At 34.8% G+C, this 15468-nt stretch overlaps 1 protein-coding gene across 1 annotated transcript; it reads left to right on the forward strand.

The window, feature by feature from the left end:
* The first annotated feature begins 1044 nt into the window (after positions 1-1044).
* On the forward strand, positions 1045-12835 carry LOC131029150 (glutathione S-transferase 3-like). The gene is made up of 3 exons (XM_057959544.2): positions 1045-1371; positions 1622-1927; positions 12272-12835. The coding sequence occupies exons 1-3, from the start codon at positions 1045-1047 to the stop codon at positions 12833-12835; spliced, it is 1197 nt and encodes a 398-aa protein (XP_057815527.2).
* The last annotated feature ends 2633 nt before the right edge of the window (positions 12836-15468 follow it).

Below are 15468 nucleotides of genomic sequence, written 5' to 3' on the forward strand. Positions count from 1 at the left end.
ATAAGACATACTTCTTTTTAAAGTCATAAGTTTTTTATTAATTTATATTGCTGGTGTATGTAAACAATTAATGATCTTCTTTGTGGTTTTAGGTATTTGTAGCTGCATTCCATAATTGAAAGCTCCTCACACTAGAGAATGTAGACGAACTGTATGAGACTTATGATAAAGAAGCAGGCTTGTAGTTTGAAAAGCTTCTTCATACTGAGCGATTTCAATATACAATCTCTTAACAATTCATAACTATTATAATCATTGTTTTATTTTCATGATTCGATTAAGATACATAGTCAATATAGAATCAAAATCAAGTTGTACAATGTGCATTAAACAAAATTTTGCATTTACTCAACATTTTGAATCATATTCCATAATCCATCATATGAATGAAAAAGAACAATAATTATTGTAATTGTTTCTAGATTAGATTGTGTTCAAGAATTTTTGCATCAACATTTCCAATCACATATTCTGGGATCCATCATCAAAATGATAAAAAGAACGTAACAAAATAACAACAATATATTGTAAAATTTAAATACAATTAAAACTAAAAACATTTATAATTACAAATCGCTCAAAAATTACTCAACACCCATATGCAACCTTCAAATTTAAAACCTCCTTCCCCCATATGATCGTCCTTAAGCAAATTTTGAACCTTACAATATGCATCGTCTGACTATTTGCAAATAAAATAGTATAAAAAGATGCTTCATACCACATAGAGTACCTCTCAATGATATACTAAATTCTGTCATTCTCAAATGGAAGTCTGAATCTACTTGTTTAACAGTCATGATATTTTTATTTTAATCTGCCAGGGAATTAAATCAATACTATATTCTTCCAAGCCAATACGCATAGAGATTGGTAAAGGAAGCGACTTAGTCCATAGTTAAAAGTCTGCAACTATAGTTGGCAACTTTTGCTTGTCCGCTAAGCAAAAAAGAGAGCCCACGGCTAGTATAAATACAGCAGAGATATGATGTTCTCCTTACAAAAAAAAAGATTCAGTGAAGATTGAAGGAGAAATAGCTGAAGATGGCAAATGAAGATGAGGTTAAGGTCCTTGGCATTTGGGGCAGCCCCTATTCTCTGAGAGTGGTTATTGGGCTTGAAGAAAAGGGCATAAAATATGAGTACGTGGAAGAAGAAGATTTGTTGTGTAATAAGAGCCCCCTATTGCTGAAAATGAATCCTGTGCATAAGAAAATACCTGTTCTTATTCACAATGGCAGGCCTGTGTCTGAATCTGCCATTATATTGCAGTATGTTGATGGGGTATGGAGCAAAAGTCCGGTTTTCTTACCATCTGATCCATATGAACGAGCGATGGCTCTATTCTGGACAGATTTTATAGATAAGAAGGTAAGTATGACACAACTTAGTGCAGGTGGTTTAAGGCTGGCTTAAAATGTCTGAAATGTTTGATATTTCATTTATATTGGGTGTTTAATCAATAGTGATTTTATTTTGTAATTTTTTTAATATAAATTAATATTACTAGTATCACCATGTACCCAATATATAACTTTAGAATCGCACACCATAACATCATGATCACTAACTGTAAATAATATATATTTTTAATATTTGTTTATTATTATTTTTTCTTTAGATTTGTTATTTAGGAGGAAGGCGCATACTTCTAGGTAAAGGAGAAGAACAAGAAGAAGGAAAGCGAGAATATATGGAAGGATTAGCAATACTGGAAGAAACTCTGAAAGGAAGAGATTATTTTGGAGGAAACACATTTGGAATGGTAGATATCGTATTTGTCCCACAGATATGTTGGTTTCATTCGTATGAAATCCTTGGAAATTTTAAGATTATGTTTGAGGAAAATTTTCCAAACATTTTTGCTTGGATGAAGAAATGCATGGAGAGGGAGAGTGTGAAGAAATTACTGCCACAACAAGAAAGAGTACTACAAGCAATAACTCAAATTAGAAATGATTTTTTGAAGGAAGTTTAATTAAACTTTGTTTTATTGAAGTTTATTTAAATCGTGGTGCATTGGATTGTCTTCTCCTTCAACTTGTTATATATATTAATATTTTAGGTGATGTATATCTATATATGTGGTGTATAATACTTTAAGTAATAATTTTGATTGAGGATTAAATGAGTATGGGTGAAGTGTACTTCTGTTTTTATAAGATAAAAAACAGCAATGTAATTCTACATATTTCATTTCGAAATTGAATAATTGATAGGTGTAACATATACATAGAATAAGTTTGGTTGAGAAATAAGTAAGATTAAGTGAATTGTACTTCTAATTTTATAAAATCACAAACAAAAGTGCAACTTTATACGTTTTATTTTAATATTGATTAATTATTGAGCGAGTTGTTGTAATATGTGTATACACACACATTTGCATATGCATGTATATGTGTGTATGTATGTATATGTTATTAAATAAAAGTTTGGGTGAATATGATTTTAAATTCACCTTGATTAGCTAATTAAAATATTATAATTATTCCACATGCACGTGACAATAGATATTGTCTTTTGTTATTAACTATAAATAGTAGTCTATAAATAAGAGAGGGGTCATCAATATTGTAATTGTTTAGTTTATGATCTATTGGTAGGATTGCCTCTTGAAGTGGCATAACAAACATAATATAAAAGCATTCTCCTACTTCCTCTTTTACATGTATATTGTATTTTATTATTTTCTGAGAACTTTTGTTTATTTTGTTCTAGATTTATAGTTTGATTTGTAGGCTTTATTCTTGACATGTAAATATAAAGTATCACAAAATTTATGATTTTGTGCATGTCATAATTATTTTCATTTTGATTCATTGGAAAATGTCATATTCTCAATGAATGTTGTAGAATTACAATATTTAATAGCCTATATAGAGAAGATAAGAGTTGAAGAAATCAATAATAATTCTCTAGTTATACAAATGGTGCAACGACAAAATGAGAAGTTTAAAATAATCTCAAATCACATTTCTAGATTGGATGTGGGAGACTTTCTCTATAAAGTAACTCAACTTGTTAGAGATTAGCAAGTATAACATTTGTTGAAGATCTTCATATTCACACCACATGTGCCTTCTATCACTAGTTGTCCCAAGTATTTTTTTATAAGTTGCATGATTGAAATTGAAGTGTTTTTCTTGTTTGAGAAGGTATTGTATCACAAGTCATGCCTAAATAAATACCGTGATGGTGAAATTTGGAGTAAAAATGTACAAAATATTCACTAAATCCAAACAACAACATAAACCTTCAATTAGAGCATAATGAAAAATAAAACAATAAAAATGTAAAATCAAGCAATGATTACACCTTCCATATTGTGTGATATTCCATCAAAGATGTGTGGATGGTTGCAATGATTGCATGTAGGTTATTTTTTTCTTAAAATTTTCTCAAATGGATAACATATATTTAGGATGAATGATTTTATCCTTCTTGTCCTTCGAAGGAAGCTTTTAAAATAGACCTCAAACCATGAGGATGGAGGATGGGGACTTATCTAGGAGATCAAGGGTAGAGAATAGCTTATTGGTTGTGGAATATATTAATATGAAAAATGGAAGGAGATGGTGAGTTGAGGATGAAAAATGGAATATCTCACACGTGTCAACATGGAGGGTGGATATTTGTTTTAGATTTAGGATGGATGGTGAGGATTTCACACATTTAAAAAAACATAATAGCCTGGTGAGGGTGAAAAATGGAAGAATAACGCATGTGAGAGAATATGGGAATGTATGTGAAATATCTCACACATATGAGAGAATGTGGGGGTTTGTGTGAGAGTGGAAATTAAAAGATATTATGCAAGTACATGGGAGTTTGGAGATTTTCTATGGTAATGGGGTGATCCCACAATACACCATGGTAATTTGAAAAGTGGAATACATCACATATGTGAGAATGGAGGATGTATATGTTCTTGGAATAATTAGCTCTAATAAATTCTTTGGATGGGTGTCATTTGTAATCCAAAATGGTGTTCTTTTGATTCTCATATTCACTGAGTTATTATATGTAAAATCTACCTATCACTTGCTTTCTCTCCAACCAAGAATCTCAACAAGTTTCTCAAGCTCTTGTTTATTAATTTTGTTTGCCCATTAGTTTGTATATCCAGTATATTGAGCTAAGATTTGATTATGCTTCCTTTTTTAACAAAAGTTTCTCCAAATCTATCCCACAAACTTGATATCTCTATATGAAACTATATTTTTGGTAAATCATATAATCTTACCACATCCCAATGAATTAAGTTTTCTATGTGTGCCACATCATTAATTTTATTACATGGAAATAAGTACACCATCTTAGAAAACATGTCTATGACCATCATGATTAAATTATTTAATCTATGTTTCCTCAATAATCCCAATATATATTCCAATCAAAAAAGATAATAGAGTGAGGGTGAAAAAGGGAAGAATAATGCATGTGAGATTATGGGAATGTATGTAAAAAATCTCACACATATGTGAGAATGTGGGGATTTGTGTGATAGTAAAAATTAGAATATATTTGTTAGACAATTCAAATAACTGGAAGACAACTGAGACGGGGGGGTGAATCAGTTGTCACAGATTATTGGAACATTTAGAAATTAAAACTTTAATATCGGAACCCAAAACATTAATATCAGAATGCTTAAAACAAATACCAGAATAGCAGTTAAACCAATTAAGCATAAACAATAATTAGAGAATAAATACCATCCACATGAGACCAATATTTATACGTGGAAAACCCGGTAAAGGGAAAAACCACGATGGGAAGCCTACCCACAGTCAGATAATACTTATGTAATAAGTATGTGAATTACAATTGAGGGGCCTGCACTTGCAGGAAGGCCAACAGCCTAGAGTGCACTACTCATCACAAAAGGAGTCTCACTGACTACATAGAAATCCATACTACAATCCGGAAGAATGAATGAACTGCAAAGATAGCATCTCTTGTGCCTAAGTACTATTTTGGTTAAGCTCAATACTGGAGGACTAAATCCTCTTACATAAACCCAACTCGATCTCCAATGATCAACCAAATCCTCTGCCTGAATGATATTACATTATTCTCTCATACACATTCATATCCTATACCTTGACCATGTATGATCTACAATGAGATCTTACATCATATTTATACAAACCCTCGACCATAAACAATTAGGTCGACCACCAGACAATAAAACAATTACATAATTACAAAACATGTTGGCCTTAGACTAGACAAATAATATCCAACCCATAAGATATCTCGGAAACACATCAAGAGGTCCAATCCACACGTTACATTAAGTTGGTTCATAACCTAGATCAACCGGGACCCAATATAGGTCCACACACTAAAGAAATGATCTCCATCCACCAAGTCTCAAACATGATCACCATCAACATCCTGAAACCATACCAGAAGTTGCACTAACACCACTTAGGTATATCATCAAATATATTCATCAAAGCTCTGTCGGTGAAACCGTCGCCAGAACCACAAACCAAGCTTCCAAGCAAACATGATAGCATCTAATCACCAGACCAAAACCAACTGACTGAATATGAACATGAGTAGAATTAATAAGCCAATTCCATAACCAAATCATACCGGAGCATACTGGATTCAATCCAACCAGAAACCAAAACATCCTACCGAGACCAGAAGGGTGTCGGTAAAGCATCCAAAACAACTAGTGTTGACATCAATGACAAAACATCAATGCAACACATAATTAATTTCTCCAAATGGCCAACAATCTCCCCCTTCGGAATTGATGGCATCACTAGATGTGAAAAATATCTAAGTACCAAGAAATGCCAAACAAGTCTCCCCCAATGGAAGACAACCAACAATCTCCCACTCAAAGATATAGCAATGAAGTTTTGAAACAAAGACCAAACTCCCCCTGTGAATGATATCTATGTAAAGCTTTGTATTACACATGTATCTCTCCCCCTAATATATATAACTCCTTAATTTTTTACATCAATATATCTCCCCTTTGACATCAATGCCAGAAATCTGACAAAAAATATCAAAGCATAAACAAAAACCACTGAATCACAAAACTAACTACTCCCCCTGAGCAGTAGCATCCCCACATCAATGCCAGAATGAATAATATCTCTGATAATGCATACCGAACTAATGCCAAAAAGCATCAATCAGCTCTCTATCGGAGGGGCAGAAACCCCTAAACTGTATCTCAGGTACTCAAATGATTCTTTAGGCAAAGGTTTAGTGAAAATATCTGCAATCTACTCTTTAGTGTTCACATAAACCAATCTGACTTAATTTTCTTCCACCTTCTCCTTCAAAAAGTTATACTTGACAGATATGCTATTTGTCTTAGAATTAAATACTGAATTCTTTGATATGTCAATAGTAGCAGAGTTATCACAGTGAATAACTATCAGTCCAGTGCAATGCACTTTGATATCCTTCAACATTTGCTTCATCCATAGAACCTGTGTACAATTAGTAGTAACAGCAGCATACTCAGCTTCAACAGTAGATAAAGAAGTACATGATTGTTTCTTGTTGATCCGTGAAACCAACTTCTTTCCAAGAAAGAAAGCTACATCGAAAGTACTTTTCTGGTCATCAACATCTCCAGCCCAATTAGCATCTGTATATGCACATAAAGTAAATTCATCATCCTTAGGGTACCACAAACCATATTTTGATGTACCTTGCAAGTATCTAAAAATCCTTTTCACCGCACTCTCATGATTTTCTCTAGGATCACTCTGATATCTAGATGCAATACAAACAACATTCATTATGTCAGGCCTAATCTGAGTCAAATAAAGAAGACCTCCAATCATAGATTTGTATCTTGTAGGATTTACCGGTGCAGAAACATCTTTCCTTGTCAATTTCTCACTTGTAACAATAGGAGTACTTATCGGTTTAGAATCTCCCATACCAAATTTCTTCAACAATTCCCTACCATACTTAGTTTGACAGATGAAAATACCTTTGTCAGTCTAAGTAATCTACAAACCTAAGAAAATTTTCATTTCCCCAATCATAGACATCTCAAATTCCTTCTCCATTTTTTTAGAAAATTCCATGCACAACTTATCTTCACCTCCAAAAATAATGTCATCAACAAATACTTCAATAATTAGTATATCATCATTAGTGATCTTATAATATAAATTACTGTCAGCATTACCCTTAGTAAAACCAATCTTCAAAAGATTTTTATCCAACCTTGCATACCAAGCTCTAGGTGTATGTTTCAATCCATATAAAGCTTTCCTTAACCTGCAAACCATATTTTTATCATCTGAAAGTGAAAAACCATTAGGTTGCTCAATATAAACTTCCTCATCAAGATCCCCATTCAAAAATGGACATTTAACATCCATCTAATAAACCTTGTAGTTTTTATGGGCAAGATAGGTAAGAAATAATCTTACAACTTCAATCCTAGCTACAGGTGCAAAAGTCTCACCATAATCAATTCCTTCCTTCTGAAAATATCCTTTATAGACCAATCTAGCCTTATTCCTTACAACTTGACCATCATCATTCAATTTTTTCCTAAAAACCCATTTAGTTCCAATAACATTCTTATTTTTAGGTCAGGGAACTAAAGTCCATGTGTTATTCTTCTCAATCTAATCCAATTCTTCTTCCGTAGCTTTCAACCAACATTCATCTTTACATGCTTCAATTACTGATACCAGTTCAACTTGAGAAATTAAACATACCTCATTAGTTGCCAGTCTTCTTCTTGTCATCACTCCATTGTTCTTATCCCCAATGATCTGATCTTCTAAATGATTCAATCTCACATACCTAGGAGTCTTCTGACTCTTTGTTCCTCTTCTGGCTTCTTCAGTTACTGTTGATTTTTTTGATACTGCCAGAGTAACTAGTTCAACACTTTGTTCTAGTAAAGGTGCTATCAGTTCAAATATAATCATTTCCACCACCGGTTCTTGCTCATAAACTCTTATTTGACCTCTATTTAGCTCATCCACCTTGACATTAGCACTCTCCACAATTCTCTGCAATCTCTTAATATAACATCTATATGCTTTGCTTTCATAGAATATTCAAGAAATATGCCTTCATCACATCTAGGATCAAATTTCCCAATGATATCATCTCTCCTGATATAATATTTACCACCAAAGATTCTGAAACACTTAACAGTATGTGTATTGCCAAATCAAAATTCATAAGGTGTCTTATCGATTTCTCCTTTGATATGCACTTTGTTGAATGTATAAACCATTGTGCTCATTGCTTCTCTTCGGTATATATGAGGTAGACTAGCTTCCATCATCATTGTTCTAGCAACATCCAAGATAGTTTTGTTCTTCCTTTCCACAACTCCATTCTGCTGAGGTGTCTGGGGAGTAGAAAATTGCCTCCTTATACCATGCTTCTCACAAAAGTTATTAAACTCACCGGATGTGAATTCTCCACCATGATCCGAAGTCAAACATTTAATCTTCAATCATGTCTCAATTTCCACTTTAGCCTTAATGATTTTAAACTTTTCAAAAGCCTCAAATTTCTCCCTTGGAAAAGTAACCCATGTCATTCTAGAATAATCATCAATGATTAGCATGAAATATTTATCACCTTGAAAACTTTTAACTCTAGTAGGGCCACATAAATCAGTATGAATAAGATCAAGAACATCATTTGATTTATCTTGTATACTCCTAAAATAGGTTCTAACCTATTTACCCATTTGACATTCTTTACATACCTAATTATAGGGCTTCATAATCTTAGGTATATCCCTAACTACCTTAGTTGAACTGACCTTCACAATGCAATCAAAATTCACATGACACAACCTTTTATGCCATATCCAACTCTCATCAATTTGTGTAATCAAACAAGTTATCTCACCGGAGTTCAAATGAAATATATTACCTTTTGTTTGTGTGTCGGTTGCAATCTCCAAACTAGATTTGTTAATGATTTTACATTTTACATCCTTGAACTATAATTGAAATCCCTTATCTACCAATTGTCCTGCACTCAAAAGATTATGCTTCAAACCTTCAACATAATAAACATTGTCAGTATTGTTCTTACCATCTAGTGATATAGTTCCTTTTCCTTTGATCATACATGCCTTGTCATTTCCAAATCTAACTAGACCACCATCAAATTCTTGAAAAGAAAGAAACTTCCTTTATCTCCAGTCATATGATGTGAACAACCACTATCAATTACCCATTCATCTTTGTCTTCAATTTTAGCAGCAAGTGCCTTCTCTTTAGGTACATTCTCTTCCAGTGCCAGATCATCTTCCTTGATAGCCAAGAACACCCATTCCTTCCCATTGTCGGATCCACTAGCAGAGTCTTTTGTCGGTTCATCATCAAAATCAGTAATGCCTTCCTCATCCACTATGTAGCATGATTTGTCTCTGTTTTTCTTGTATTTATACTTGTTCTGATATCCAGGGTTAGGCTTAAATGATCTTCTAACTCTTTCTTCAAATCTTGAATTCAATTAGGACATCTAGATGCAAAATGACCAATCTTATTACATGCAAAACATTTAAAAGGTGATTTTCCTTCATACTTACTTCCTACCGGTCCTTTGGGTACTCTTCTAGAAAATAGTGTTTCAAGTTGCTCAAACTCATCATCTTCTCTCTTCATATCTTCCAATTCATTTTCATAAAAATATTTTCAGTCTTGCTTACCAGTTGTAGATGTAGATGCATGAAAAGTAGGTTCAGACTTCACAGCTACAGAAGGTCCAAATTCTTCAAGCTCAAAAGCAGATAGTTTCCCAACCAAAGTATCTTTTTTGATAGATGTATTACCATTGTTCCAACTCATTAATAGCAGTAGCCTTCATTTTGTAAGCTGATGATAAGGCTCTTGGGACTTTAGAAATACTTTCGTCTTCACTCAGAGTTCCACCACAACATTGAATTCCCATAATAATCTCATTTACCCTTTCCATGAATGCATTAATCCTTTCATCTTCTTCCATCTTCAAGTTTTCATATCTCACCCGGTAACCATCAAGTTTAGCAATCTTCACTGTGGGGTCACCTTCATTAACAGTCTCCAAGTTATCCCATATAGCCTTTCCAGATGATTTGTCAGTTAATCCCATTATTTGCTGATTAGAAAGTGCACACAAGAGGGCTTCTCTTGCTCTACAATCATTCTCAAGCTCCTTGTCCAGGTTTGTCGGAGGAGGATTTCCAGATCCCGAATTATAGGGTGTGATACCATTCTGTGTGATCTCCAAATCTCTTTGCCAAGACATCTCAGATGAGTCTCCATCTGAATCTTTCGTACTGTGTAATTTGTTCCATCAAGCCTCAGAATATCCCTTTGAAAGATAGATCCAGAAGAACTAGATGAACTTGAACTTTAGACGCCATAGGATCTTCCTCAAGTGGTTAAGCTTTCTGCAAAGAGTACCAAGGCTCTGATACCAATTGTTAGACAGTTCAAATAACCAGTGAATCAGTTGTCACAGATTACCAGAACCATTAGCAATTTAAACTTTAATATCAAAACCCAAAACATTAATATCGAAATAGCATAAACAATAATCACAGAATAAATACCATCCACATAACACCAAGATTTGTATGTGGAAAACCCGATAAAGGGAAAAACCATGGTGGGAAGCCTACCCACAGTCAAATAATACTTCCGCAGTAAGTATGTGAATTACAATGAAGAGGCTTGCACTTGCAGGAAGGCCAACAACCTAGAGCGCACTGCTCATCACAAAAGGAGCCTCACTGACTACATACAAATCCAGACTACAATTCGGAGAAGTGTTTGAACTGCAAAAGATAGCATCTCCTACGCCTAAGTACAGTTCCAGTTAAGCTCAATACCAGCGGACTAAATCCTCTTACATAAATCCAATTCGATCTCCAAAGATTGACCAACTCCTCTGCCTGAATGATACTACATTATTCATACATTACATTCCTTGACCATGACCTCTAACCATAACCATGATGATCTGCAATGAGATCTTACATCTATATATACAAACCCTCGACCATAAACAATCAGGTCGGCCACCAGATAATAAACCAATTACATAATTACAAACCATGTCAGCCTTAGACCATACAAATAATATCAACACATAAGACATCCCGGAAATACATCAATAGGACCTATCCATATGTTACATTAAAGTTGATCCATAACCTAAATCAACTGAGACCTAGGATAGGTCCACATGCTTCGATAATGATCTCCATCTGCTAAGTCTCGAATGAGATCACCAATAGCATCCTGAAACTCCACCAGAAGCTGTGCCAATACCACTTATGCAATTAATCAAGGATCTCCACCAAAATCTCTGTCGGTGAAACCCTCGTCGGAACCAAAAACCAATCTTCTAAGCAAGAAGGATAGCATCTGATATCCAGACCAAAACCAACAGACCAAATATGAGTATAGGTATCATGAACAAGCTAATTCCATCACCAGACTATACCAGAGCCTACTAGATCATGTCGAATCCAAGTTAACCAGAAACCACTCAACCTACCAAGATCATAAGGGTGTCAGTAAAGCATCCAAACAGCTAGTGTTGGCATCAATGACAAAACATCAATGCAACACAAAATCAATTCCACCAAATGGCCAATAATTTCAACCTCAGAAAGTGAATGGATGTCTCACTAGGAGTGAGCAAAGGCCCATGTTGGTGATTCCACCAAACACAGTGGAGGAGAACGTTAATTATCTTTCTAATCATGCCTTGATTTGCAAGTTCATGAGCATTCAAGTCTCTTTTCCTTATTTGGAGTCATGGGATCGACGTATTTGGAATCCTGAGGGAGATATGGAGGTTTTTCTTACTGCCAATAGTTATTTCTTGGTGGTTTTCTCGAGCATCTCTAAAAGAAATAAGGCCTTTGAAGGCAGATTGTACTTTTATAATCAAGTAGGGATTTTCATCAAGCCATAGCATTTTCACTTCAACCCATATGAGAAACTTCCATCTAGAGTTCTTGTTTGGGTGTGCCTCCCTTGGTTTCCACTAGAATTTTGGAAATGAGATATTTTTCACTCGGTGGTGTTATTGCTTGGCAAACTAGTGGGTTTGTCATAGCAAACCATGAAAAAAAAAAAAGGTAATCACTTATGTCTATGTTTGCATTGAAGTTGATTTGAGAAAACCCTTACCAGATTCTATTGAAATTTGGTGTGGATTCACATCTTGGATTCAAAAAATTGATTACGAAACCTTTCCCTTTCGATGTCAAGTTTGTCTTGAGTATGGCCACTTGTAGTGTATATATCTGAAATCTAACCACACAAGAAGTCTAAGCAATGAATCATCTCATCCACCACCTAAAAAATATAAAGGGAAAACTCTTGTGGTGAAAGACAAGGAGGGACTTGTCTCAGTTAAGGCTTGCAATAAGGGTAGGGGACAGAAGAGAACTCTACAAGATAGGCAGATTGATGTGGTCTCTAACAAATTTGATGCTTTGGATAATTTGGATCAGTTTGATGAGGCTCTTGTAGGGCTTCCTTTTGCTCAAGAATGTATGAACATAGATCAAGTAGTTGGAGAGGAGGAAAGCATCATTCGAAATGTTTCTCAAAATGGAGGTACTGAGGTCCATATGGATACTAAATCTCCCTTTCCTAATATTGGTGTACTACAACCTTCTGGTTGCAATGTGGGGGAGGGATGCACCAGGTTAGCCAATGCTATGATTATTTTGGAAAAAAAACCTCAGTTTTTTCGTAAGAAAAAGGAAATCCCTCCTACTCTTTGGCCTCAGCGAAAAACCCTCAAGAAAAGTGCTCCAGAGCAGCCTCCTCAGGTGGGCAAGAAGAAGGATTAGGAGAAAGTGTGTAGACACCTAAAATTGTCCAATCTAATTAAATAAATATTTTTATTTATTTCATTATTTTAGCCTAATTCTTCTATTAATTAAATAAATCTTTATTTATTTAATTAATTCATTTATCATCTTCTAGCCTTATTTCTCATTTAAATAAACACATTTATTTATTTAAATTATCCTTTCCTAAATTAAATAAATACTTTTATTTATTTAATTGATCCCACTTCTTCTATTAATTAAATAAATCTTTATTTATTTAATTAATTCATTAACCTTTTCTACCTATGACACATGTCATTCATCTAGATTAATTCCTACACTACCTACCCTTTCATTATTTTCTTATTTTCTCTACCTACCCTCTAATCCTAGCCGACCATTTATCTTTTACACCTCTCAATCTTATCCCTCCATTTCTTATAGTGTCTTCTATATAAGGAGATGCTTCCTTCATTATCAACCCTAATCAATCTATGCTAACTACTCGATCAATTGACTACACTACGCCTTTGCACTTTCATATGCGATCCTACTTGCAACCACATTTTCGTTCTTTGTTGAGCTCTTGTGTACATATAAAATCTGAGAGAAAATATATCAAGCAAGATCAATGGAGATCCAAACCCTATTAGACATGTGATGGTATAATCTTTGTGATTTCATTTGATTTGCATTGTCTTAGGTAATCTTCATATGTTATGGTGGATCTTTGTTGTTGTTAGGCTAGGGTTTTGTGGTTGAATTCATTTAGTCTTTCAATATTGTTGTATACATTTCCTCCATATACATTATGGCACTCCCTGATGCAAAGTACACAACTGAAGGTGTGAGACCAAACTCAAAAACCCTCTAGGGTTCAAAGAGGTGACTCCAAAGGTACAACCAACCACACACACACTTGATGTTGGTTACAAAGGTACTCCTAAACCTATCTAAAATCCTGCACTAAACCAAATCTACTCACCAAGACAAATGCAACTTTGATCCAATTTTGACTTCAGGGCTTCAATCCCTCAATAGGCCACAAAATGGGAAAATGACTCAAATGACTTCTCTGATCAGAAAAATCAATGGGGACACTTCATTTGACCCTAGACAATCATGAATCCACCTTTGGTTTGATTCTACAAACCCTCCAACTCAAATTGCCCACTTTGACCTATTAAGCCACTAGGTCTCAAAAATGTAAATCGGGTGATACCAAAAGATTTTTCCAAGGGACCTAATGCTGTTTTAATGGTTTTGACACCTCCTTGTGGTTACTAAACATACTTCAAAAGGGCAGATCCCCACAGCATTCCTACAACCCCCAGATATCAACAAGTCTCACAAGCCTAATTGGCCAAATTGGCTTGGAACACTTGGAAACTAAGGAAGTTGGGTGCATACTATGAGGGAAGTGGTTTTAGAAGGTCTGCCCACCTCCTAGGAACACACTTCAATGGTTTAGAACCAGGTCTTGGGTCATTCTCTTCAAAAACTATCTCCATTCATCATGTGCCAGGCTGAATACATGAAGATATTCAGCCTATTGCTGGACCAAACACCCTCTTTCCTTGTTTTCCAGACTCTAAGACTTAGGACTCTTAAAATACATCCTCATACCTTGCAAACCCCAGAAAATTAGAAATTTTCAATGTAGGGATTGCAAGATATCAAACATTTTGTGTTAAAAACCTCAAAACCCCAGGTTCACGGGTTACAGTCAGAAAAAATGCAATAACTTTCACCACACCACACCAAATTGGATCAAATCACCACCAAATGAAAGGTTATTCAGTCCTCCACACAATCATGGCATTATATCTTCGGTACCAATCCGTACAAGGCCGTACAAAACATGTTTTCTCAGAAAATCTGTGTTTTATTGCAACAAATTGGTCTTTTTACATCACAAAACCTTCTAACCTCTTGGATTTCGAAGGGGAAAACCTCAAATAGACCTCCACATGCCCAAATAACTGATCCCCAATAGTTAGAGGTGTTCAAACTACCCTACAACCAATTTTGGAAAAGTTGTCATGCAACTTTGACAATTTTTTTGACAACTTTGCAACTTTTTGACAACTTTGCAAAAGGACCTAAAATGATCAATCTAAGGTCTTTTAATCATTGGAGTGGGTCTAAAATGACTTCCACCTACTTCCCAAACAATTCCCAAGACCTAAATCATGAAAAGAGTTTTGAGTGCAAATGAGGGGTCCTAGTGGACTAAGAGCATTCTAGGCTTATAAAATGGCCTTAGAACGTCTTGACCACACATATAGGCCCAAAACAACATGGATGCTCAATGTTCATCCTTATTACAATGCAAAACATGAAAAACTCAATAAAATGCATAAACCTTAATAATTTGGACTTCTTAGGTCCTGTGACCTGCACCACGCCCGATGGGACCCTTGTCCCATTTGCATTCAACATCTTTTGTTGCAGATTTTGTGTTTTGAAGTTGCAGATCTGACATTTCCGACAACATTTTGATATTTTCATGTCTGCGTACTTCCGGATCGCGTTTTTTATTTTCTGTCACGTCTGTGACATCTTGAATCACGTCTGCGCCTTCAACAGTATTTTATTTTTTTGCAGATTCTGGGAAACGCGTTTGTGTTCCCTAGTCGCGTCTGTGAAGT

The sequence above is a fragment of the Cryptomeria japonica genome, chromosome 1 (genome assembly GCF_030272615.1).
Source record: "Cryptomeria japonica chromosome 1, Sugi_1.0, whole genome shotgun sequence".
NCBI classification, from domain to species: domain Eukaryota; kingdom Viridiplantae; phylum Streptophyta; class Pinopsida; order Cupressales; family Cupressaceae; genus Cryptomeria; species Cryptomeria japonica.